Below are 26,809 nucleotides of genomic sequence, written 5' to 3'. Positions count from 1 at the left end.
GTATCAGAAAGACCTTTTTCGCTGGCGTGGGTGCTTAATCGTTTATACACTCTTACAGTTAAACCCCCCCCCCCCGCGTGCAATTTTTGGCTGAAATTACGGGCCGTGTCGAACAGGGGGCTGCATTGTGCTCGGAAACTTTACAATTTCTTGTGGATGGATTTCTGCCGAAGAAGCATCGCTTATTCATTGCTTTTGCTGGTTTAAGGGGGAAAAAAGGCGATTGCGACGCCGGAAGCTTGGGTGTGAGAGCTTCGGGAGGGACATTCTTGCTACTGCTATATTGAAAACACAATATGTGTGTTGCAGGTTGTTCTCAAGAGTCTAGCAGTTTTTTTTTAGGGTGAATCCACTTTTGCGGATTCCCTAAAAAGCGCTACAAAGAAACGATTTTTGCGGGAGTGTTGCAGGAGTGTTGCAGATTGTGTACGACGTCATGCATAATGTTAAAAAAATAGCGTTACACAATGGTAAGATTTCAGCAATATTAACGCTGTGCGGGAATGGCTCTCTGTTCCAGCCCCCACTTGGTGGAATGAGCTCCCAGAGGAGATCCAGGCCCTGATGGAGCTAACACAGTTCTTCAGGACCTGCAAAATGGTTGCAGCACTTGGTTGAGGCCAGTGAATTGGAAACATCTACTGGGCCCTCCAGAACCCTCCTCCTGATCTGATCAACCTGCAGCATTATAGTCGACACATTAATAGTTAAACAGCGAAAATTATTAAATATTAAATGTTCAGTGTTGTTGATATTATTGTTGTTGATACTGATGTACTTACTAAATTTATATTGTATATGTCTTGTTGGTTTTCATGTTATCTTTGAACCGCCCTGTGCTGCAAGGGAGGGTGGTATAAAAATGTAAGAAATTATAGAATTAAAATTAATTAATAAAAAGAATAACATCTGTTTCAGTCTGGAAAATAAGCAAGTCTAGTAGCTGAAATACAGAACAGTCTATTTTGAGGATCTTTTAGAAGAAGTGTTCAATAACTTCCCAGACAAAATTGATTAGGGCCAGACACAGTCTGAGGCAGGCTGACTTGATAGTGATTGCTGTAGAGTAGGGGTAGTCAACCTGTGGTCCTCCAGATGTCCATGGACTACAGTTCCCATGAGCCCCTGCCAGCATTTGCTGGTATTACTGAACACAAGATCATTCTGCTAGACTTGTTTGGGTGTACCTGGGTTGCTGTGATAAGGTCTGATGGCATCCTTAATGGAGCCACATCCTATATTACACATTTAGTTCACAGGAGTGCTCTAGTAAAAAAAAAAAGATCCTAAGAGGAGCAAAGTTATATACATACTAGTAAAAAAGCCCATTGTATAACAAATACAATGGGCACTAGCAGGCGGGGGCAGAGCGAGGGACTGGCGAGGGTAGGGTGAGAAAAGGTGGCTTACCCGTTAGAGGTATTTTGCAAGGGCGGGCGGGCGGCTCCTTGGCGGTGTCTTCTTGGCGGCGGCCATTTTCCCCCCCGGTGGTGTCTTGGTTGAGGTTGGCGCCGCGCTCTGTTTTTTTCTGCCATTTTTCCGCCGTTTTTCTTCCCGGTGGTGTCTTCGTTGAGGCTGGCGGGGGCTCGCAAGGCCGGCGGCCTTCGCTCTGCGCGACTGCTGGGGGCTCCGTCAGGCGGCGGCCTGATGCGGCGAGAGACGCTTCACGCCTCTCGCCACGTCAGGCCGCGGGCAGGGAGCCCCCGACAGCCGCGCTCTGTGCGACTGCCAGGGGCTCCATCAGGCGGCGGCCTGACGCAGCGAGAGGCGCTTTGCGCCTCTCGCCGTGTCAGGTTGCCGGCAAAGGAGCAACTGCGAGCCGTGCTGTGCGCGGCTTGCAGTTCCTCCGGCGGGGAATCGGAGGGACCAATCAGAACCATCACCAACACACACTGTCATGCAATTTTGGCACTGTGGCAGTAGAGCTCAAATATAAACTCAGGCCTGAAAAGATTGCTTTCCTTCTGCTATTCCTCAGCACTTTTCTCCCCCAATATGAGTTGAGCAATATAGAGGCTGACAAAGGAAGAAACAGCCCCCCCCCATCAGTTTCTCTGTGCTTCAACACAGTATCTGGCAGATCCATGACACTCTTGGCCCCAAATGCTTTGAAAAGCAGAGTGGAATGGGAAGTGGGCGGGGGGAATCATGCCACTACAGTTACTTGCAGGTTATCTACTAAAGATTCTTATTCCTGGGAGCTAAATTTTTTAAATAGGTGAACAAACTCAAATCTTCAGTTACACTAAACAATAAAATAATCCAACTCTCTGGTTATCAAAGTCACTTTATTTAGGGGCTTATCGGTTATATGAAATAGCATGCTACAGAGTTTGAAAACATAGTGAAATTGTGGCTAGGGGGCTTTTTCAGCACCTGAACAATGCAAGTTGCTTCCATTATTATACAGTTCTACTTGGACCCTCCCACCAATTCTTTCAAATGCTTATTTTATAAAATCAGCATCTTTAATGTATCCTGTTATCAAATAGGGGGATTTTCATCAATGTTTTACAAAAAGAGAAAAGTTTACAAAATGTTTACAAAAAGAAAAAAGGACAGCAAATGGAAATTCCCTCCTTTTATTTCTACAATGCAGACAAGAGACAAGATCAGTTCAATTTCTCTTTTTACTATTAATGAGACAAAAATAAAGAAAATATTGACAATATTACAATTCAGAAAAGTCCATCCAGGAGGCTTAAAATCTATATCAATGCAGCATAAATGTTACATGTAATAGCAGAAAGAAGAACGTGGATACCCTTTGCAGCTGACTGATATCTATGAGATTCCTACTCCAGTCAGTGGAAGTCTCTAAACTTGATTAGAGAAGAACCTTGGACCCAAGCTGACCAACAGGAACTAGATTGAATAGGACAACCACTGTAAATCAAAACTTTGGTCAATGTCATCTTAACATGTATGCAGAAGAATTTACAGTAGTAAATGAAACAAAATACTGTACCAACAGCATCACCTTTCCTTGATATGTCTTTCATTTACTGACTTTAGACTACCACAAACACCATGTGACAAATCCCTGAGAAGAGATGATTGGCAGAGAACTTTCAATTTTCCTTGTAAATCTTTGCCCCAAATCAAGCAACTCATTCTAAGATCAGTATTGTATACATTTTAATTGTTATAATCCATTCCGGTCCCTTCTAAAGCCAAGTGAAGTGCACAAACTAGCTAAACTTGTTGGTTGATCTCATTAAATTAAGGGTAGGTAGGTGTTGTAAAAACTAGCAGCTACTCAAATCCACAGTCTCTAGTAACATATCTGAATTTCCTAAACATTTCACCAGCAAACACATTTTAAAGCTGCTAAATTACCACAAGAATTTGCAGTATGTTCCTATAGTGGAAAATTTTTTACTGAACTGATCTCTACAAGAAGTTTTTATGTTTAAATGTCACAGTCCTCTTGAAAGTGCATCTTTGTGTCTTACTATCTGAAGATTTGGAAAGATTTTTTTCAATTAACAAAACAAAGGTGACCAAAACAAAAATTGTTCACTAGGCAACTTTAAATTATTGAAGATACCTTGATAAAGCTGTTTCCCCACAATAATACCACAGTATACAAGTTTTAAAAAGTGACATTTACAAACAGGTAAAACAGGATTGAAATCCATTGTTTTTGTATAAAATATCTTAATAAAGATGTGCCATAGTACACAGTGCTAAGTCATAACAACTTATGTAAACAATGTTATCAATTTGCTGTTATTAACGATTTTCTAGGAAATGACTAGCTGTTCCTTCCCAAGGATGATGTTTCAAAGCTTAATGTCAGAAGGGCAGAAACATTCAGGGTAATCCATTCATTCATTCAACCTCTCTGCCATGGGACAACACTGGAAAGTGTCCTGTTTGCTACTATAGCAAGAAGTGTCTCTGTAAATGCTGTAAAATGTGACTACAGTATCTGTCTCAAAAACTGGCAACCTTAAGAACAACTGAGTCACTTAAATACTCATGCTACATATGAGGCTACAGAGATATCATCTGGCATAGCCCATAATTCTTAACACATTCTTAACACACAATGCGACTATCATGTAGTGTTCAAAAGACAACTTTAAAAAACAAGATGCAGAAAAACAGAGCATAACAAAAAGAGAACCTTGCTGAGGTACCCATTATGTAATCAGTTTTGCAAATAAAAAGATTTGTAGTAAATGTTAAATAGGAAAAGTGAAATCTTGAGCTTGCAACAATATTTTTAGTAGCTGGGTTCATAAGTATAATGGTTAGACCTGAAATTGACTCTTGATCAGGAAAAGAATTCCCATTGAAAATTCTTTGGCAGATGTTTCTCCTGCCCCCTCCCCCGTGCTGTTCCAAAACATACATCAGCTGTGTGCTGACAAGCCAGATATGTAGAGGGTACTGGTAGCTCACATTGGGAACCAACTATGCAAGCGCTGACCCCAGCCTATGTGTATAATTTTGACTGTGGGCACTATGTGTACACACTCCATTCTCATGATCAGAAATGCTGCTTGTTAAATGGTACTCTTCTTAAGGACGCATATGAACACAGGTGGTGTAACCAAAAATTTGGAGATTGTGTATACACAGAGGGAAGAGCCTGCATGCTTGATGGAGCAGTGGCAGCCTGATCACTCTGTTCCTCTGCTCTACACTCTGACTCATCCATAAATATGCCATCTGTAGAGGGCTACTGGGTGCAGCATAGGAGAAAAAAAAAACCCTTATAGCAGGAGGAAGAAAAGCTGCTTTTATCCAAAACAAAGTTTGAGTCCAATGGCAGTTTTAAGGCCAACAAAGTTTTATTTTGGGTATAAGCTTTCATGTGCATGTACACTTCAAATACATTAAAACAGAAATCACCAACCATTACATATAAGTAGAGAGTGAGGAGTGTTGCCAGAAGGGCCAATTAGAGTCAAGATGCATACGTCACTAAGTAGTAAACATAGCTAAGGCTGGGTGAAGACAATTGGTAAGACCTGTGAATAGCAGCAAATCAGCATATAGCATAATGAAGGAATTAGCAACAGAGTGTTGCAATAATGCTGGAAGATGAGCAAGTGAAATGCCAACAATGTCCTTCAGTTCTCTACATAGGACAAACCGATCAAACTGATCAAACCCTATGCCAAAGGCTAAACTAAAATTTGGCATCAAGAATCACAAAACAGAAACCTATAGGAGAACACTTCAACCTTTCAGGTCATTCAGTGAGGGATCTCAAAGTCACTGTTTTATTGCACAGAAACTTCAGAAACAGATGAGAATGGGTGATTGCTGAGTTGCAAATTATTACAAAGCTCAGAACATTGGAATCCCCAGTGCTTAATAGAGATGTTGATTTCTTATTGCACTATACATGATAATGTCATTCAGTTTTTGCATCTGTTTATAAACTCCTTTATGTTGTATGCTAATTTACTGCCATTCACAGGTCTTACCAAGCGCGTTAGCTATTATGTATCTGAAGAAGTGTACATGCACATGAAAGCTTATACCTTAAATAAAACTTTGTTAGTCTTAAAGGTGCCACTGCACTTAAACTTTGTCCTGCTGCTTCAGACCAGACTGCTCACCTGAATCTATCTGCCTTTATTGGTTCTACTTGCCTAAATTCAACCTTATGCACTACTAGAGCTAAATGGGAGACTCTGCATCAGGAAAGTGGTTATACTGAATTGTTTTTGATGCTACTGTCAATATACAGCCTTGGCATCAGGAAACCCTCATCACTTTAAAATGTTACACTATCAACCCAGCAATTAAGATGGCTTTACTTGGCACAGAAGGGAATCTCACTGCAATAATTTGCCAGCTCTACTTGACACAAATGCAGAGCTGATCCAAATACCTGCTGACTCCCTAGATATCGATACTTTGCATTTGTTCAAAAGCTCCTAAAACCAAACATGTGTTGCAGGCAATATATGCTTTCATTCCTCCAATCTGCTTTCCAAATAATTATTGTAGTGAAGGCTCAAAACACAATCAACATTTTCAAGGCTCATAAGGAGTTTTGATGGTATGACAGACATGCCCTGACCTGGGCCAGGCTAGCCTAATCTCATCAGCTCTGAAGCTAAGCGGACTCAGCCCTGGTCAGTATAGTCCACCAAGGAAGTTCAGGTTTGCAATGCAGATGCAAGTAATGACAATTACCTCTTGGTTTGCCTGGAGAACCCCATCATGGCTCACCATAAGTCATCTGCGACTTGATGGCACTTTTCAGCACCATGACAGAAACATAACCTAGCATCTGAAGTGCTTTCTTCCTTCAGTAGTCCTGATCCAAAGAAATTATCCTAATGACTGTGGACTTTATGGATAAATAAGGATTACTTTTTTGTCATGAATTTTTGTTTCGCAAGCTTTCATCATTAAAGCTGATATTTCCAAGCAAGCCAAAAAAACTGAAGTTCAGTGCTCAATGTACTTTTTTGATCTGAACGTCACTCATTTAAATAGCATGGACACATTAGACACTCACACTACGTATACATGATATGCATTAGATACTCACACCATGTATATACAGGACTGTTATTCCATTTAGGTTTCCTTGGGATTGCAAAAGGACTCTATATAGTCAGTGTGTTCACTACTCTTAAGACTCGTATGTAGCCTGCTTTTGAAAAATATGTAATACTGTACTTAAAAACTCAACCAGAATATGAAAGAACTCAAGACTTTATAATAATAAAAAATGAAGACACTAAAGCAGCTATTGACAAATTTGGTACACAGCAGGAGTGAATTGTAGGATGATTAACAACCTTCCAGTAGCATTAACAACTTTTCATTTCTATTCAGAAATACATTTTTTAAAGTCTGGAGTATCCATATATTAAAAGGCAGAAATGTAGAATCATAGTTGTGTAATCAAGTTCTTGTTGTTCAGTTCATTCTTCATTGAATTCATTGTAAGTTTTCTTTTTCTGAATCTGAAAAGAAATAAGATTACCTATGTTAGACATAATTAGGCTTACTAATATTTATATTTCCAGGGAGAACTCTCCTCTATCACTCTTATGTCTAAACATATGCAACATGATATCTATAAACAAGACGTAGCTCTGATAAATCTGATTTAATCCTAAATATATCTAAAAGAGAAAAATTCTAAACGAACTCTATTAGACTTACTTTAGAGTAAGCATGATCCAAATCTATAACAGTTTCTTCCTAGAGATCCACAACTTCCCAAAACTTTGGAGCTATGAGTAAAGGTTTTTTTTTTTTCAAATAAGGGAAATCTGAAGAAAAACTGAACTGTATACACTAACTTACCTATTACACCTAAGCCAGTTTTCCTGCTATAACATCAAACTGATATAACGCTATATTGACTGACATATTTATAAATTTTCTTTTAAGTGCCTTATAGTGCTATTCTTTGCTGAGTTACTCCATTTTAAGTCCATTAAAATATTGACTTAGAGTAACTCTGCATAGGACTGGAGTGTTAGTTTTCTACAAATAACATTACAAATACACCCAGTCCCAAAGCAAGAGAGAACTGCAAACTACTGTTCCCTATTCAAACACCTTGCATTCATTTCCACAGGGAACAAAAGATACATATTATGGGAGTCTGTTCATGGCTTTCCAAAAATGTTCCAATTTTTGTAATGTAAAAAATCTTGAAAATTTTCACCCTAAACATTTTTAGTGAAATGCCTGAAAAAGCATTTTATTCTTTTCAAAGAAAAACACACACACTTTTCCAGACAGGTGCTCATCCTACCTCCTCCTAAAAACCTCCAATGAAGGAGATTCCATCCTCCTCCAAGGTAGCATATTCCATCTACGAATGGCCCTCGCCATCAGAAAATGCTTTCTAATATTGAAGTGGAACCTCCTTTCTTGTAATTTGAACCCATTGCTCCTAATCCCTGGCTGATTCTGTACTTACTTTGTTTATTCCATTGTGTGTTCCCTTTCCTTTCTTGAAAGGGGGGGGGGGAGAATTGGAGACAGCAGAAGAGGGGAATAAATCCAAGAGGAAAACCTCTGGCAAGAGAAGTTAGGGTTTATGGAGCTTCTGCTGAGAGAAGTCAGGGCTTCTCCTTTAAGGGAAGCCTTGCAATCTGGGAACGAGGAAGCCTTTGAACTGATGCCCTGGCCAGTCAGGGCTTTTCTACAGTGTTGGAAACTCGGCAGCAAGTTGTTTCGGGGAAAGCAGACAGCTGCACACTTACTCATGCTGATTTTTCAAATATCGAGGGTTATATTCACTCCAGGATATCGTGGGGGAAAGGCAGGGTCACTTCCGATCAATCATGCTTGTTGCAGGGGGGAAATTTAAATCGCCCAAAATCAAAATGGAAATCGTATTCAGTGTAGATAGCAGGGATTGAATCGACCTGGGACTGGAATAAAAGCTCCATGCAGATTCAGCCCTTGTCTCTAATGTTGCAGTAAACAAGTTGATCCCTATTCAACATGTCTATCTTTCACATAATGAAACACAGCTATTATATAACTCCTTCTCCTCCTCTTCTCCAAGCTACAAATACTGAAATCTCTCAGCCTCTCTTTGTAGTGAATGGATTCCAACCCCTCAGCCATCCTAGTCACTCTTCTCTAAACATGTTCCAGCTTGTCAATATCCTTGAACTGTTGTGCTCAGAACTGGACACAATATTCCAAATGAGGTATAACCAATGTGGAATAGAGTGGTATTATAACCTCCCGTGTTCTTAATTTAATGCTCCTGGCAGTGCAGACTAATATTGCATTAGACTTCGTAGTTACCATATCACACTGCAGGCTCATATTCAACTTATTGGCCACCAGAACTACTAAGTTCCTTTCACATGTACTACTATCAAGTCATGTATTCCCCACCACATATTTATGCATAACATTTTTATTACCCAAATGTAATACTGTACAATTCTCCCTACCAAAATTAATTTTGTTGGCTACGGTCAAATTTCCAATCTATCTAGCTCATCCTTAATAGTAGTCCTTTCCTCTGGGGTATTAGTCACCCCACCAAATTCAGTGTCATCTACAAATCTGATCAATGTACTCTGTTGTCTCATCCAAATCATTAATGAAAATGTGAATACTGGTCCCAGCACAGGACCTTGTGGTCACCTCCTTCCAAGATGAAGATGAAACATTGATGGGTTCTTATGAGGCAGCCAATTATAAATACATTTGATTGTGTCCTTGTCCATCCTGTTTTTACTAACTTTCTCACAAGAATATTGTGTGGGAACTTTATCAAAGGCTTTAATTAAGCTCCACACTATCCTCTAAGTGATTACACACTATGCGAGCACTTCGAAAACCCTCTCCAGGCGGACACAGTTCAAGAGCAACTGCACAGCCTGCAGCAAGGATTCAAGACAGCCTCCCAGTACACAATGTACTGCTGCTTGGCAGCCAGGTTCGATGATTGGAATGAGGCCACCAAGGTTCAATTATTTTGTGAGGGTCTGCATCCCAACCTCCTGTGGCAGTGCATGGAGGATGCAAATCCCACCACCTGCATGGGATGGGTGAGCCTTGTGGAGGAGGTGGAGACACACTTCCGGATCGTGGAGATGGTGGAGGTCTGACATGCTGGAGAAGTGGCAGGGAAGCTTATCAGTGCAGGTTGGAAAACTGAACCTGGCACACTGCAATCCCCGATGCTAGGAGAAGGGTCTGCATCTTGGATGCGGAGATGCCGAGCAAATCCTGGCCAACTGCCCCTCCGAGAAGTGGGTGAAGTCACCCACCATGGGTACCCCTACTACCACCAAGAAGCTGGTCTCCCCCAGAGGACCGAAGGCTCCTCATAAATCAGGTGGGTGCTCCTAACCCTGTTACTTGAGCACCTGTTACTTGAGCACTCTGTCGTCCAAGGACTCCGACGATAAGTAAGCAGAGGCCTGTGAGACAGACAACCTGTGAGACAGCCCAGCCAGAGGTCTGAGCCAGGGACACAAGAATGGTGAGTCGCATACCCCTCCCCTTTGTGCCTGTGACTCTAATCTGGAGAAGGGAGTGAGGACTATGGCTGCACCCAGACTATGATTAATCCAGAAGTGATTGGACCCTGGGAGTGGGTCTGGAGGAATTGAAGAGACCCATCCACTTTGCGCAGATGGATGGCCAGTTCTCCAAAGGGGGTTAGCTACACATCAAATGGCCCCCATCTTGCCCTGGGCTGAATGAGTAGGCCTGAGAAGGGGGAGTGGAATGCCCTGCCAAAGGACTACAGGGACTTGGGAGAGGTGTTTGAAGAATGGGAATGTGATAAACTCCCCCCTCATCGCAAAACCGACTGTGCAATCAAATCGAAATCAGGGGAGCCCCTGACAAGGGCAAACATCTATTTGCGATACGATACGATAACATTTATTGTATGTAGCCAAAGGCAATTACAAAACACAATTAAAACAATATGGCACAAATATAAATAAATAAAACAATATTTCTCCAATATTGTGTACCTAAAAATGTAAACATGGACAACTAAGTTACAATAAAAGGGATAAAATGGTGTATCAAGGTGGAGGCTCCTGTAAAAATGCATTAGCTCGAATCTTCCTGGCAGCCAGAGCAAAAAGTGCCACCCTATATGAGATATATGGGTCGACATCTGATAACAGATAGGTGACTTTGTTAAAATCAGAAATAGGGTGAGAGTTTGGTAGTAACTTGGCAAGGAATTTGCCCTTGGGTTCAGAGTACAGGGGACAAGCCAAAACATAGTGGGGCAGGTCTTCCACAGATGGATTTCCACATATGCACAGGCGTTGGGCTGTGGGTATTCGGAGATATCGCCCAGAGAGCATGGCTGATGGCATCATTTCAAACCGCAAAGATGTTAGGGCCATTCCAAGATTATGTGTTGTTATGTTTACTAAATATGATGCTCTAGAATGGTCTTTTTAAATTGTTTTATACCATGGGGCTGCTTGTGATAGCTGTATTGAAGAGTGGTCAATCAGTGAGTCAGCTTTGAACATGCAAACATCTATTTCATGAGCTTGCAAGAGATGGGGGAACCATGGAAGTTCTTGGACAAGAACCTAACCTGGGAGTTCATATGACCAGTCATGTCCAGCATAGTGGTGCTGGTAATGTTTGCAAAAAAGGATTGGATGTTGCAGCTGTGTACAGACTACCAGGTGTTTAATGCCATTTCCACATTGAACGTCTATCCCCTACTCCTGATAAAAGACCTCTTGGGATAGTTGGGATTGGGTAGGATTTTTACTAAGCTGGACCTGCGGGGTGTACTACAGGGTGCAAATAAAGCATGGGCATGAGCATGTTACAACCTTCAACACTCTCCTGGGACAGTTCAAGTACCTCGTTAAGCTGTTCAGGCTAAGCAGGGCACCTGGTGTTTTTATGAAACTCATAAACGACGTCCTGCATGATTTATTGTACAAAGGGGTCTTGGTTAGCTCGATGATGTTTTAATTTATTAAAAAACATGTATATTTTACATTTTTTCTTAACCCAAATTTCATCAGCTTGTGGATCTAGAGCAAAAGAGGGAGGGCAAGGGACAGGGAAACAAATAACAAACACATTGTTGGGGTTAAAAAGGCCACAACTTTGGGGCCCATGCTTCAAAGGTTTGAGAATATAGTAACTGTGGGGAGATACTTGTAAAATATGCTTACCCCTTAACTCGCAGCATCTCTTGAAATGTTTCTGGCAGAGGATTCCCATAACTTTCTGGGAGGAAGAGAGTGAGAATCCCTATCAGCACTGTCAGGCTGCCCATAAGGATGTAAGGGAGAAATCTGTCATAGGCACCTGGCAAACACATAAGATGGGCAAGTGTAAGGAAATCTGAGGCACAATTAATATATCAAGTCTATATACTGTCCTCTATTGTCTGGCTTTGTTTTATTGTTGAAAGCCTCCTTTAGCTGGTCTGCAGAGACAGCATACAAACTTTCTACATAAATGAAATAAGATGCCATTGTTTGTGTTTTTTTATTACTTTGTGAGAAGACTGCACCACAGGGAATAAAAAACTGGCTTAAGGATACAACTCACATATGAATCATGCAAACAATAGCTACAGGTGTGTAAAATAACCTTATTTCGATAACCTTTGGCATACTTTCATGTAATGAAACAACAAGAGGGAACAAAGCAATCCAACTTGTATACACAAGCTAGGAACCTGAAAGGTTGAGTGGCAGCAGAATATATATTAAATATTAAAATGCAAAGATTTATTTCAATACATGTGCACATATAAAATTTTAAAACATCAACATATATCACACACTACTGCACAAATCCAAAACATTTTGACAAATGGATAAATAACAAGAAATCAGAAAACCACACATGTTTCAGTCCCTCTTGGGTCGTGTTCAGTGGTCTAATATTTAAATGCACTCATGTGATGTAATAATAGGGACTATACAGTAGTAAACAATCTGAAATAGATAAAATATATTATGAAGAGCACTGTTATGCAATACAAATCTATTAACTGTTTTTATATATTTATTGGTCTGTGTATGAATATTTGGGTGATGAATACTCACATGAATGAAAGGGCTCCCACACTAATAAAAGTTATCCAAATATATCTCTTGGAGCCCCCCAATTAGAATATTTATTCTTCAAAGTGCCATCCTACAATTGTTTTAAAATATATAAGGTTAATTAATTATAAAAATCCAAAGAACGCTCCCAGTAAAAACCTTTTATATGCATATACACACCTTCTTGAAGTCTGAATGTATTCTCATGTGTCTCATAGAATGTAGTGAAAAAGTGACTGGGGGAAAAAAGTTTAAATCCTATCTGCTGTAAGATGCCCTTGAAGTAAATTGGCTGCCTGGCTGTGTGGGTGCAACTTGGGGAGTGAGGAAAGGCTGCTGAAAGAAGAGGCCAAAAGAAGTTCCTCACCAATAAAGGTATTCTGATCTGAAAGACGTTCCTCTTTGAGGCTGCTAGCAAGAACTTACAAAAGCAAGAAACCTACTAATGAAAAAAACCTTTTTGCTATGACATCAACAAAAAAATTCAGCAATTCACAATTAAAAGTTTTTTTCATTGAAATAAATATACTGAAATAAATGTTTGAATTTAATGTTTAATACATATTCTGTTGCAGCTTGACCTTTCAGGTTCCTATACCTTCATGTAAAACACCTTTGTAGTAGAAAACAAGTTATAGGACATTTCCTACCAAGGTAAACAAAGTAAGGAGCAATGATGCTGCCCACTCGGGAGGACATTGAAGTTGCACCCACGGCCATGTTCCTTACTATAGTGGGGTAGAGTTCTGCAGTGTAGACATAAAGCATGGAGAAGGCAGATGTGATCCCAAATTTCCCCAGCATTGCCAGGATAACAGATAGGAGGTGAAGATCTGAGGAAAAACAGGAATTGTAAGGACACTGCTCTTTTCATTAGGCTCCTTTGCACCCTTTCCTCCTTTTATTTTACTTGGTTTTATCTTATTTTTGTTTTATTTGTGGAATACACATTCAAATGATTTAGATACAGATCTGAGACTGTGCTTCAGGTACAATAGAGAGGGTAGATAACTGAAAACGCTAAGAATGCATGACCCTGGCCCAGTAAATTCTGGGAGAGAGAACTTTTATTTTCATGCTGTGAGGATTTAGGAAGCTTTGCTGTTGACAAAGCTAAAATGCTGGGGGTGGGGAGGGGGAGGTTTGCCTGAATCAGTAAGCAAGCCATGAAACCAAGATGATAAAGGACTAAAAGGAACTCTTAGAGCAGTGGTCTCCAACCACCGGGCCGTGTCCCGGTGCCAGGCCGTGAAGGCCGTGGCTCCCTCTCCCTGCCCCCCCCCGCAGTGAGAAACCTCATAAACCATAAGCAAATCGGCTGCCAAAGCGGCCGATTAGCTTCTGGCCCGGCAAGCTTCTTTTTGCAGGAGTGGGGGAGAGGAAAGAGCAGCCGCTGGCGCAAACGTGCATGCGCAGCAGGTCTGTGCATGCGCACTTGCGCCATGCGCAGCCGCAAACGCACGGCTGCAAACATGCATGCACAGCACTTCCGCGCATGCTTGAAACTGCAGTGCATGCACATTTGCATCTGCACATGGTGCAGATGCACATGCGCGGCACTCCCTGCGCATGTGTGCATGGACCTGCCGCACATGCATGGCCGCCGGATCGCCCCCCCCCCACCAGTCTGCGGTCTTAAAAAGGTTGCAGACCACTGTCTTAGAGTAAAGCTAGATGTGATGGCATCCCCAAATCCAACACTGGGATGTAACTATCATTTTATGGATGAAATTCTTTCTATTTACAAATACAATAGGAGCCACATTCTTATAAGCAGAGTGGTGGGAGAAAAGGACTGCCTGTTTCCCCAGCCTATACATCATCTTCAAGAGCCCAAATGCTGGGAGTTTGGGCTCTTGAAAACAAAACTGCTATGGGTGGGTGGGGAAGACAGGAGCAACTCTTCATGGGTCCCGATCAGGATTAAACCCCTGCAGCTATTGTAAACAGGAAATATAAACACACAAAGCTCTTCTACTGAATCAGGCCATTGGCCCATCAAGGTCAGTACTGTCTATTCAGGGCACAATGAATTCCAGAGTCTCAGACAAGTATTCACATCACATGCCACCTGGTCCTGTTAGCTGGAAATGCTGGAGATTGAACCTAGGACCTTCTGCATGCAAAGTAAAAGCTCTTTCACTGAACCACAGGCCCTCTGTCTAAAATAGTGGAGGTGTTCTCATGATGGATTTGGGGATGCTGGCTCTCACTTTCTTGGCTCAAGCTTGTCTCTTCCAAAACCCAATACTTTACTGGAGTCTTTGTACACCTGTGACACCCACTAATATATGTACAATGCTGGCAAACTTCATACCCTGCCGGGTTCTTTGTCCTCCATCAATCTCGGACAGCAGGCAGGGAGGAGGGGTGGCAATCCTAATCCAAGAGGATTTCTCCTTCAGGGCACTTCCTGCACTGTCAATCCCAGGTACTGAATGTGTTGGCCTCAGGTGCGACTCAACAGAGACTGTGGCCATCTGGCTGGTATACCATGTACCCAGTGCACCTCCAGATTCCTTGCCTGGAGGTGGTAGCAGCCCAGACACTACAGTTCCCCAGACTACTGTATCTGGGAGGGCTTTAACATCCATGCTGAGATGCCGTCCTCTAGAAATAGGTTGGACCTGGTGTCAGGGCTCTTGCAGTTTGTAGTTGGCCCTACCAATCAGGCAGACCACACCCTGGCTCTTATTTTTGGTGTGGGTTTCAATGTGAATCTGGTCACAGCAAATGCCGTGCCATGGTCAGATCACTATGCCTTGAATGCTTAGCTAAGGCTACCACCCCCTCCTCAATTGGGAAACCTATGGATCTGATTGGATTCCTGAATGCTTTGTGGGACCCAGTACCTCCTGGCACTTCTCTAAATGGTTTGGTCAGTGACTGGCATGACAGAATGCCAGCTGCCATTGATGTGATAGTCCTCCTATGTTCTCTCCACCCCCATCTCAAGCAGGCCCCCTGGTACACCGAGGAGCTTCATGGCAAGAAATAGGAAATGAGACAACTAGAGCAAGTTTGGAGGAAGACTTGCAGTGAAGCTTTGAGAACATTTTATAGATTGCAGATGAAAGCCTATGAGATGGTAGTGAAGTTAGTAAAACATAACTTTTATTTGACTTCCATCATGCCTGCGAACTCACACCTAGCACAGTTGTTTAAGACAGTTCAGTCTCTAACTGTCCTGGAAGAAGGGCACCAAAATAATAATCAATTAGATATCAGCTGTGAAGCATTTGCGAGTCATTTTGTAGCAAAATCTCAACACTCCGCCGTGACCTCCCTCCAACCTTAGATACAGAAAGTGAACTAGAGGCCCCTTGGCCATCTCTGGAGAGAACACTGAATAACTTCAGATGACTCACACTGATTGAAATGGATAGCATGCTAGCAACAGCGAGACCAACCACATGCCCACTAGAACCCTGCCCATTGTGGCAGCTAAAAACACCTGATATAAGAATAAGGGGCCCCCTCTGGGAGATAATCAACCTCTCCCTTTAAACTGGAGAATTCCTGGAAGCGCTAAAAGAGGCGGTGGTATGCCTGCTACTGAAAAAAACATTGTGGGACCCATGAGGGCCTGACAACTATCGACCTGCCTCACATCTAGTGTTTCTTGGGAAAATGGTGCAAAGGGCTGTCACAGACCAAATATCAGCATTCCTGGAAGAAGCTTCAGTCCTAAACTCATGCCTGGCCATGGGGCGAAAACAGCACTAGTCACCATGATGGATGACCTCTGTTGCCAATTGGATGGAGGTGGGTCAGTGTTGCTTGTAGTAGTACATCTGTCAGCAGTGTTTGACACAGCAACCATAATTTTCTAGTTCGTTGTGTCACCGATGCTGGAATAAGGGGGATTGCACTTCAATGGTTAATCTCCTTCCTCCAAGGTTGCAGGCAGAGGGTAGCAAAAGGAGAGAGATCCTCAAGCTGCTGCCAACTTACATGTGGAGTCCCACAGGGTCCTATCTCCAATCCTATTTAACATCTTCATGTGCCCTCTTGCCCAACTAGTATAGAAGTTCGGGCTGGGATTTCATCAATATGCAGATGACACCCAGGTCTTCCTTCTGATGGATGACTGCCCTGACTCTCCCCCAGAAGCATTAGCCAGCTGCCTGGAAGCAGTGGTGGCTCAAGCAGAGTCATCTGAAGCTCAGTCCTTCAAAGATGGAGATCCTATGCCTGGACAGGAAGGGTCCATGTGACGAAGTGCATTTGCTGGTCCAGAATGTAGCGGCCATAGTCCTCACAACAACACTATGGAGGTTCCACATTCAGCCCATCCTCCAACAACTGCACTGGTTACCAGTCAAATTCTGGATCAGGCTTGAGGTTCTGGTAGTCACCTTCAAGGCCATACACGGTTTGCGTCCACACGGTCAGGGACCGCCTCTCTACCTACACCCCTCAAAGAGCTTTCTGTTCTGCCACCTTCAACAGTCTAGTGATCAATGGCCCCAAGGAAGCTCCAAGGAAGCCCACTTGACATCAACCCAGGCCAGAACCTGCTCTGTCCTGGCCCCCACCTGGTGGAATGAGCTCCCAGAGGAGATCAGGGCCCTAATGAAACTAAAACAATTTTGCAGGGCCTGGAAAAGGGAGCTGTTCTCCCAGGCACTTGGTTGAGGTCAACTGGAATGAACAACACCCGCTGGGTCCCCGAACCTCCCTCCCATGAATCCATGCACCTTCATTAATCCATGCACCTGAACCATGGGTCTGTCTGACTGTTATTCTGTTAAAATGTTATTCTCTTTGTTAATACTGTTGCCATTATTATTTTTTCTACCCGACAATTATTGAGTTTGATGTATTGTTCTTCTATGTTTCATGTAAAGCGCCCTGAGCTCCAGGGAAGGGTGGTATATAAATGTAATAAATAAATAAAGTAAAAATACCTGGAGGTACCAGTTGGATGAATAAAATGACACCTCCTCCTAAGAACAGCGTGCCAGATATTGAATAACGTCGTGGAAGGGTCCGAAGGAGAAGCCAGGCAATCACATAGGCTGGAACTTCAATTACAGCGGACAAGAAGCAATTGAGGTAGGCATTTCCATGTAGATTGGAGGTGTTGAGTGACAGACCAAAATAGCCAATTGATGTGAACATCCTGAACAAGGAAAATAAAGGAAAAAGCAGAAAATAGTAATGCAGACTTCAATATATGTATATTTAGCAAGTAAACATATAGGAATAAAGTCTGATTTCTAAATTTCAGAAACTCAAAAATAACTGAAATATTTTCTAGTCTACCTCTGCCTGGCAATTTTTGTGTGCTAAAACTGCTTTCACCCACAGGCTATGCAGCAAACTTTTACTAAAGCAAATAACTGCCTTTTCTGGCCAGAACAGACACCCAGAGTGTATTGTAGTCAACTATAGTTTGTTGTAACTGACATGAAGAATTGCTGGTTAGTTATAGAGATGACAATGGTGACATCATCAACAATAAGAATGGTGTATTACATGGCATCATCTGAAGCTCCTGATCATTCACATTTATTGATATCTTCCATGCTGTACCATGGATTTTATGATTCATCATTAAAGACAAGGGCTTCAAATTATTAAAAGTTCTTGGATTTCCACATGGCCATTTAAATTAGTCAAATATTTGCAAGAGGACTGTACCAACCTTTTTTATCTAAGTGTCTTGGAACAAAACTGTTTTAAAGACAACAGGGTCAGAAACAGAAATGTTGCTGAGAAGCCTTCTACTTAGAAACTGATCAAAAACATATTCCCACAAGAGCAGCAAACAAGTTCTCTCCTGACCCAGTATGGAGACTATGTTGTGCAGCACAAGCCTCTCAGCCAACATTCCCCCCTCTAACCATGCCATACTACTCCTCTTTGGTCCCTTTCTCACTTCCCAGCTCCACTCCCTGCTTGTTTCCCTACTGGCTCCTGCCTCTGGCCATCTCATGGGTTTTCACAGTTCCTGCCCTTGTACTGCTCAGCTCTTTGCCAGGGATGAGCTTGGCCCCTAAGTGGCATTTGGGTGGAGTTAGTGTCTTTTCCCTGCCTGCTGCTGCTGATTACCTCCAGGGATCATGCTCAGCTGCAAGACTTTCTAGCTTCTTGATTTCAGGCATCCTTCTTGGTTCTGTCACTGTGCTGCTTGCTCTCCCTTGGGCCCCTGCTGACTCTGTTCCTTGTCTGGCCTAGCCTGCTGAAGCCTGGCTCACTGGACCCTGTTGCAGGCTTGGTGAATTAGATGCCATGAGGACTTGGTCTCCACACCTGGGGAAAGGGTTTTTTCCCCCCTGGTGAGTTCAGATAAGGCAAGGCCGTGTCTGGACATATAGTTGGGTGAGTATCTGAGCAATTCAGTTCACACATGAATCCGAATGTCCCATTGGGGTCTAATAAACATGCCTTCCCAAAAAAAGAAGTGATATTTTCCTGCCATCTATAAGAGTTATTTAAGTGGACATTCACTTGTCCCTCGTGTGTTTTAGGAGTATGCACTTACCACAAAAGAAGAGACATGACAGTAATCACTGCAATGTTTTGAGTTCTGAATAAGTCCAGAACTATGGCCTGTTCCTGCTTGGCATTGAAATTCTGCATCTATGAGGGGGAAAGGAAACGAAATTACAAAACAAGTTAGGTAAAATTCCTAGATGCTTAAAAAAAAGAACACCTTAGAATCAAGGTGTCAGTTCAATAAAGTTACATAGTATGGTTCAAATGAGCTTGAAGTTATTCACAAGCCAGTATAAAATGAGCAAACAGCTAGAATTGTCCAGCTTTGGAACTTCTTTTAGTAATGCTACACAGAAAGTTAGAACACAGTTCAAAATCCAATTGTTTGTCCAAGTTTTACTTCCCTTGTTAGAAAACCAGCCCACATTTAGAGTCAGATTCAGCTAGGCTTAAAGTTAACTGAATAGGAAAAAGGACCTAGCGGCCATTCTTCATTTAATAGACAGTATTGCCACAGGAAAAGCATTATAAGAATGCTGAGTAAAAGTATCCAGTATTGCGCCAGGTCTCAATACAAAACACAATCTATTTCAGTCATAAGCCCATGTAAATACATTGATCCTTGGCTATCTCTTATATGCTAGAGCAGCCTTTTTCAACCTTTTGACCATAGAGGAGCCCCTGAAATAATTTTTCAGGCTGTGAGAAGCCCCGGAAGTGATGTCAGCTGGCCACGCCTCCAGAAGTCACATGTCTCCATTAGTAACATCACCACTGTCATTAACAGGAGGATAGGAGGGAGAGACAGAAGGTGGGAGTTGGCATGCAGGCTCCACCCCCTCCCAGGCACATAAACCACAAGAGAACTCACTCACACTTGGAAGGGAGAACAATGGAAGCAGCCAGTTTCCTAGCTTGTGGCTGAGTCTATTACAACAAGAGAGGAAATGCTGCGGACCACCTCCAGAGCTCCTGTGGACCCCTGGGGGTCCCCGGACCCCTGACTGGGAATCCCAGTGCTAGATCACTCTCCATTCTAGGGATGTGTGTCTGGCACTCAAATGCTTGGATCCTATGCCTGCCTTCTGCTTGAGCTCCTCTTCAACTGTTGCAGAAGCAATTCTCTGGTACTGAGCATCCTTGTCTTTCAAGCATCTGAAGCATGCATGGTCAACGAGGAACGCAGTTTGCAAGGGGGGCTACCTTCATTGTGAAGAGGAATGCAAGGAGAAAGTATAAAATCCAAGCAAAACCCCAAATTTATTAGATAACAGTGCAGAATTATGGCCTTCTATGAGTACAGTGTGAAATGGCTTAGGTGATCAGAAAGGCATTGCTTAAACCTTGAGAACTTAGGAACTGATAGGGAACAATTTACAATGCATCCTAAAAAGTACCTTTTCCTCTACAAAAATACCCCATTATCTCACAGTTTAGCCTATTTTATAGGATTGTCATGAGTGTGATCTCCAAAAAGGTGGTGACCAGTACAACTGAAACAGAAACCATTTTTGCATCTGGGGCAAACTCTCGTGATGTCTCCTACCCTTAATTGCATTGTAATATATTCAGCCATTTCTCCCTTCCACACTCTGCCATGGCATCTCATGTTTCCCCCTTCTCACTGGTGGTGAAAAAGGCACTAGCGAGAGCAGCACGCTCTTTTAGTCACCGCTCCTCAGCCTGTCAATCAATGGAGGCAACCAATCAGAGGTTTGGGTGCCTCCAAAGTTCCCCCAAGCACCTATGTGTCGCAATGAATATGCATTGCGATGCAAGACAAAGGAACCCCCCCCCAAAAAAACCCCCAACACCCCTGCAGTAGTTCAACTGGCATTTTTATCTCCAGACATCCTAAGTAACTAGTCTTGCCCCCAAGCTGCCAAACCCGCATCCCTTCCGCTCCTCTTCTCCCTGCCCCCACCCCACTGGTCCGTCCACCTGCCACTCAGCCTTCCCCACTTGTGCTGGCCTCTTCCTCCACCAGCACTTCTGAAGCGTGGCCACAGCCTCCCCCCCCCCGCACATGCACATACACTTCCTTGCAAAACCTCACCGCTACTGCCTCCCCTGCGCACATACATGGATCTGTGCGAGGCCTTGCCACTGCTGCCACCCTCGCAAGCACACACACACCTCGCGGGGAAGCATGTGTGTGTGGGGGAGGCAGTGGTAGCAGCAGCGGCAGCAACAGCAGCAGCACTGAGGCCTCGTGGGGAAGCATGGGTGCGTGTGGGGGAGTGGGGAGGAGGAGGAGGAGGAGGCACACACTCTTCCGAAGTGCTCGTGGAGGAAGAGGCAAATGTGAGTGGGGAAGACTGAGTGGCAGGCGGACGGACCAGTGGGGTGTAGAGAGAAGAGGAGCGGAAAGGTCACGTGTTTGGCAGCTTGGGTGGTGAGATGGCCATGGCGGTGGTGTTTACTTAGGATGACTGGAGATAAAGATGGAAGGAAATGGTCAGCAAGCAGACAGGGCTCATGATACTATAGCTCATCTCCCCCTCCATGTTTTTATCCCTGTTTGCTCACCACTTACTCACCTCTTGCTCGTGCACTACAGAGTGGTAAATCCAGTTTCCTGGATTTACCACATCATGCTTTAAAAATGGCCGCATTGTGAAACAGCCTCTGAATGTTGTCGATGTCACTTGGAGAGGACTCAGTAAGTCAACAACATTATGGGGCTGTGATGTGAAAAATTCCTTGTGTGGAAATTGTAAGAGAATCACTCTTAGGCTTTACATTTTTAACTCACTTTGAAAATAATTCACTTAATTAAAAAAAACCATAACAATTCAACTACCAGCACCAAATGGTTAATATTCAGAATGGCAGTATGGGTGTCTTACAGTTATTATCAACTCCATCAACCTGCCAACAACAAACTGATTGAGGCTACAGAGAGGAAGAGAAGCCACTCTGGGTCCCCAGCCTTGCTTGCAGGAAGCTGCAATTCCTGCCAAGACTTGGAGCAGCCCCAGCTGCAGTCCAGGCCCAGGCTATCATGAAGGCCGTACCTGCTAAGAGAATTAAATCCCAACCTTTGTCTCTCAAAGATTATCAGGGATAGTTACCACCAACAGACTGTGGGTCAGTTAAGTGGCACAGCCCCCCAGCATTATGTGGCTGACAGAGGAACACCAATTTTGGAACACCAATATTCCCACCACGGATTCATCTGTTCTACTTTGACCTGTGCCCTGCAGGCAGTGAGATTGGCCTCCAGGGATACTATGGTTGGGCCTGGTGCTGACTCGGCTGACCAGCTCAGGAGATTGAGCAACTGATTTTTGTAAGTGGCTTGGACCCTGCTGGAGGAGCACGCTGGAAGGTGCTCAAGAATCACCATTACCCAGTCATTTGGAGCCTACCTTCATCTGGACCCCCAGCTACAGTAAGACACTGAGGATGAGAGCAAACTGACAGGCTGGAAGACTGTAGACGTGAACGGTGACCTGGGAGCAATACAGGGGTGAGTGTGAACAGGAGAGTTGGAGAGAACCACTGCAATTGGTGAAGTGGGCTTTGGACTGTGTACAACATTTGAGCAGCCAAAAACTTCAACTGCAGTCAATGGTGCAACCTAGCAGCCATTCAATATTGACTGAAGTTCTCAAAAACCTCTATTTCCAGAGCTGAAATTTTTTTATTACAGAAATCCAAACTCTCGTTCCATAAGAATACCATCAACACTGACCAATCCTTTCCCAGAAAAGGATTCTTATTGCCACCCACCATCGGTGGTGACCCTAAATGTAGGAGGTGAAGCTCTGAGAGTTCCCACTAAAGGGGAAGACTGGGGTGTAACTCCCAGACATGGGTCAGATTATGAGATTTGTATGTTTACATTTGCCTATTGGATAAGACTGGGAGGAAAATAGAATTGGAAAAAATGCATGCCATAAATTTAGTGTGATACTTTCTCCCATAAGACACTATATTTTGGGCACTGTGCATGACGTCACCACCCTCCCGTGTCCGGAGAGCAAACTTCATGCTAAATCTGCTATTTTAAAGCGCAAGTTGGTGAATCCCCAAAAATGGATTCACCAACCTAAAAAGCACTTTCCCCTAGCAGACAATCAGCACTACATGCCAAAGAAATGTATAGAAGTGAAGAAGTGCTATCTCTGCCTTACAGGGTGGCTGGGAGGGAGGGAAAGGCCTCTGGGCTGCACACCCGCCAACCTGAGATCCTGGAGGCAGGAGGTCAGGAAATGGCCGCCTGTCAGTAAGACGGGGCCCACCTGGAGAGGCCACTTTTGGTCTGCCCAATTTCAGGGGACCCAGCCTTTCCCTCCCTCCCAGCCACCCTGTTCGGCTGGCTTACCTTTGGGAGATGGGCCAGTAGAGTGGTGGGCTTTTCCACCCAGAGGAAGGAGGAGGAGGAGGTAGCCGGGGCAGAAAATCCAAGTGACACCATGGAGGGCCAATCAGGTAATGGATGAGTCGTCCTTTGTATTTTATTGTTTATAGAAGATAGATGTGGTCTAGGCCCTGTGTAGCTGAGGGAAGCACCTCTCCAAGTACATCCCCTGAGAGCACTGTGGTCTTCACATTCCAACCTTTTGGTGGTCCCCAGCCACAAACAAGCATGACTGGCCTCAGCCTGATGGAATGAACTGCCAGGAGATCTGGACCCTACTGGAGCTATCAAAATTCTGAATGGCCCATAAAATGGCACTCTTCCACCAGACATATGGTTGAGGCCAATGCTAGCACATAGTGACATTGGAATGGCTTCCCCCTCTCCTCTCCACCTGCCCTCCATCTGAACCTGGAATACAAGCACTGAACCAGGATTATATAGAGCCCTAGTGGAGCAGTATCGGAGCATTCTTTTAAATAGGAACTTAGTTTTAATTGTAAATGGTTTAAAATTCTTTTATGTACAGGATTTTAAATGTTGTTAGCTGTCTCAGGACTATTGTCAGAGAGAGATGTCCAATAAATTTAACAAGCAAACAAATAAATAAAACGGAGAGAAGAATAACTGTATACATCACCCTTTGTTCCTTGGGAGTAGAGTAGAATGAATTTGAATTTATTAGATAGCATAATGTCAGTCATTCTTAGATAAGACAAATACAAACTATGTAATAGAAAACATTTTAAAATTATTAAATTCCTAATCCTCTGTCAGATAAAGAAATACTACAGAAATTAGTATTTATTTGTTTCCATATATAATTTCTGTAGGCGTATGGCTGTTGAGCAAAACGTATGTGTCTGTTTACATACAGTGCTATTCCCTTTTCATAAGAGAAACTTTATTTTTTTTGTTCATAAATGCCAGATGCCGCCTTGAACAACGGCAATATAATTCTAGAATGGATGCATAAAATGAGCATCTACAGAGGGCATGCTCCAGTGACTCCAACGCCCCCTGTCTAAAGGTGGGGGGGGGGCAGGATAACATAGAAGCAGGAATAGAAGAGTTAAAATGCTAAATACTGATAAGGAGACAGAGAATCAGAGCCAGTTGTACCTCCAAGCACTTACTGAAGGGTTCCTCAACCTTTTTGAGCCCACAGGCACCTCTGGAATTTTGAGAGGTGGTCAATTGTGCCAATGACATCAGAAAAGAGCTCTCCTACTGCATGGGGTTTCTTTCTAGGTATTTCTTCCTTCTTCAGGGCACCAGCACCTGGAAGGAGCACTGCACTGGGGGGCTTTTGCCTCAGCAAGGTGCAGTGGACAGAAGGGGCACCAAGGATGGGGAAGGGGAACCTAGGGGAAGGTAACTGCTAAGGAAGAAACCAGCTTCCTTTAATTCCTACAGAACCCTGGACTGTAGCTGCCCCCTGAAGAGACAATTTATATAGTGATGCCAGTGAGAACTACCTTTCAACTAAAAGTCTTGTTGGAGAATCACTCAACCTACTTTCTAAGAACTTTTGATGGGGGCAAGGAAACATGTCAGTGGGCACCACGGCACCTGTGGGTACCATGCTGGGGAATGCAGTTTACACTGTGAAACATTTAGTTTTATACTGCTTGTTATATTGTTTTATTCTAAGTATTCGTACAAATGCAATAAACAGAAAAAGATTTCAAAATATTAAGTTATAGTACATTTACCTCTACAAATGTTTCTGGAACTGGAATGCCATTCATTTTTGCAGCCTTTCGAATAATCCTATCTGCTTCTTGGAATCTTCCTTGAGAGATCAGCCACCGGGGAGATTCAGGAATGATCCTATAAGAAGTTCCAAACAGTTAACGCTAGCATTTTCATAACAGTTGTGGCAGATTAACGTTTCCACTATCAGATTGATTCCTTAGCTGGAGTCTCATGTAGCATTTTAATGTTTGACTTTAATATTGTGCATGATCCCCTGAGCCCTGACCTGGATAGCCTAGGCTAAACGGGGTATTTGGATGGGAGACCAACGAGGAAGTCCAGGGTTGTGACACAAAGACTGATTATGCATGGCAGCAGCTGTGCCAGGCCGCTGCTGATTCCTTGTGGCGGGGAAGTATGCCCCGCCGCTTCCCGAGCATGCATGGGGGATGGAATCCCCCGGCGCAAGTGGACTGCCCCAATGTTGTGTGCACACACACAATGCTGGGGCTGGAAGAGCCCAATGCACTGCATGGTGGCAGCAGGGGGCATGGGGACTCCACCACACTATGGCGGGGGAGTGGCATGCTGCTACCCCTCCATCACAGGGGTGGGAGACTGTCCTGCTCGGCTCCACAGCACTGCAAAGCCGTCTGGGACGTTTGGTGACCTTGCAGGGACACTGCAGGTTGAGGGGAGGAATTGGGCCCAAAGGCCCGGCTCTTCCATTATTCATAGGGCTGGCCTGGCAGGGCTGTGGATGGTGACCTCGGCAACACCAGGAACACAGAAGTATCTGCGTTCCCTTACTGCGGGCCACCCAAGGCCCTGAGTCAGGCCACAGCTGGACAGTGACCGGGATGGCGGGGACATCATGCATAATCGGGGATTGGCCCCGCTGCCCCATTGCCGCCAGGCCGGACTTTCTGTCCCGTGCATAATCGGTCAAAGTCAGGCAATGGAAAATCATCTCTGAACATCTCTTGCTTTGAAAACTCCACTAGGAGTCTCCAGAAGTTGGTTGCAACTTGATAGCATTTTCTATACTGATTACCTCACCTAATTAAAAAGTAGAGGAAAGGGGGGGGGCTGCACACAATTTTCTTATTTTGATTTATAATTTAAGTATATCAAAGATAAAAGTTACCTACACTCCTGGCTTGATATTTTAATGCTGAGTTAAAAATCATTAAAAAGTTTGACTGATAATAGAATGCAGAATACACTACGGCTTTAGGTGACTATATTAAAAAGCAGAACCAAAGCCCAAGCTTAAAAAAATTAGTAATGTTCATTTCACTGGAATGTCATTCTAAGCAAGGATGCTTATGTTCACAACAGCGGCATACAATACCTCTGGCTCTCATCCAACATTATTAGCATGACAATGTGTAAATGGGGTGCAAGAAGGAGCTCCAGGAACCTACATGTCAATATGAACATGCTTCCTTTCACATTCTAAAACAGTATGATTTAAAAACATTTAACAAGTGTGCAAAAAATGTTTCAGAAACAGTCTAACAAGAGAGTGAATTTATGTACGAGCATGGGTTCAGTAGTACAGTTTATACTTTGCAGCAAAAATAGGTTTATTTTGACTCCCCCAGGGTATCACCTATGATTTGTCCTATGAAAACCTTCAAAACCATCCCCAGTAAGGGCCACGCAGGACCCCAAAGATCTACTCCAGTTTCTATAATACTGCCTTCCAAATCTCTGAAAAGCTGTCACAACTGAAAGGGATTGTGAGACTTATCACCAGTGCCATCTTGTGGACATG

At 43.5% G+C, this 26,809-nt stretch overlaps 1 protein-coding gene across 3 annotated transcripts in view; it reads right to left on the bottom strand.

The window, feature by feature from the left end:
• Nucleotides 1–2,566: 2,566 nt before the first annotated feature.
• Nucleotides 2,567–26,809, bottom strand: part of SLC22A4 (solute carrier family 22 member 4) — an 88,506-nt gene continuing 64,263 nt past the window's right edge. For 2 of the 3 annotated variants that reach the window (XM_077326895.1, XM_077326896.1), the window contains exons 5-10: nt 25,047–25,164; nt 19,012–19,109; nt 17,432–17,646; nt 13,172–13,354; nt 11,637–11,772; nt 2,567–6,944 (exon numbers count right to left, since the gene is read on the bottom strand). In XM_077326895.1, the coding sequence (XP_077183010.1) occupies nt 6,869–6,944; nt 11,637–11,772; nt 13,172–13,354; nt 17,432–17,646; nt 19,012–19,109; nt 25,047–25,164 (826 nt within the window). In that variant the 3' untranslated portion in view covers nt 2,567–6,868. The remainder of the gene's footprint in view (nt 6,945–11,636; nt 11,773–13,171; nt 13,355–17,431; nt 17,647–19,011; nt 19,110–25,046; nt 25,165–26,809) is intronic. The other variant, XM_077326897.1, reaches the window with a different exon arrangement.

Source organism: Paroedura picta, chromosome 3 (genome assembly GCF_049243985.1).
Source record: "Paroedura picta isolate Pp20150507F chromosome 3, Ppicta_v3.0, whole genome shotgun sequence".
NCBI lineage: Eukaryota > Metazoa > Chordata > Lepidosauria > Squamata > Gekkonidae > Paroedura > Paroedura picta.
The sequence above is the reverse complement of the archived record's forward strand: the minus strand, read 5'-3'. Positions and strand labels throughout refer to the sequence as shown.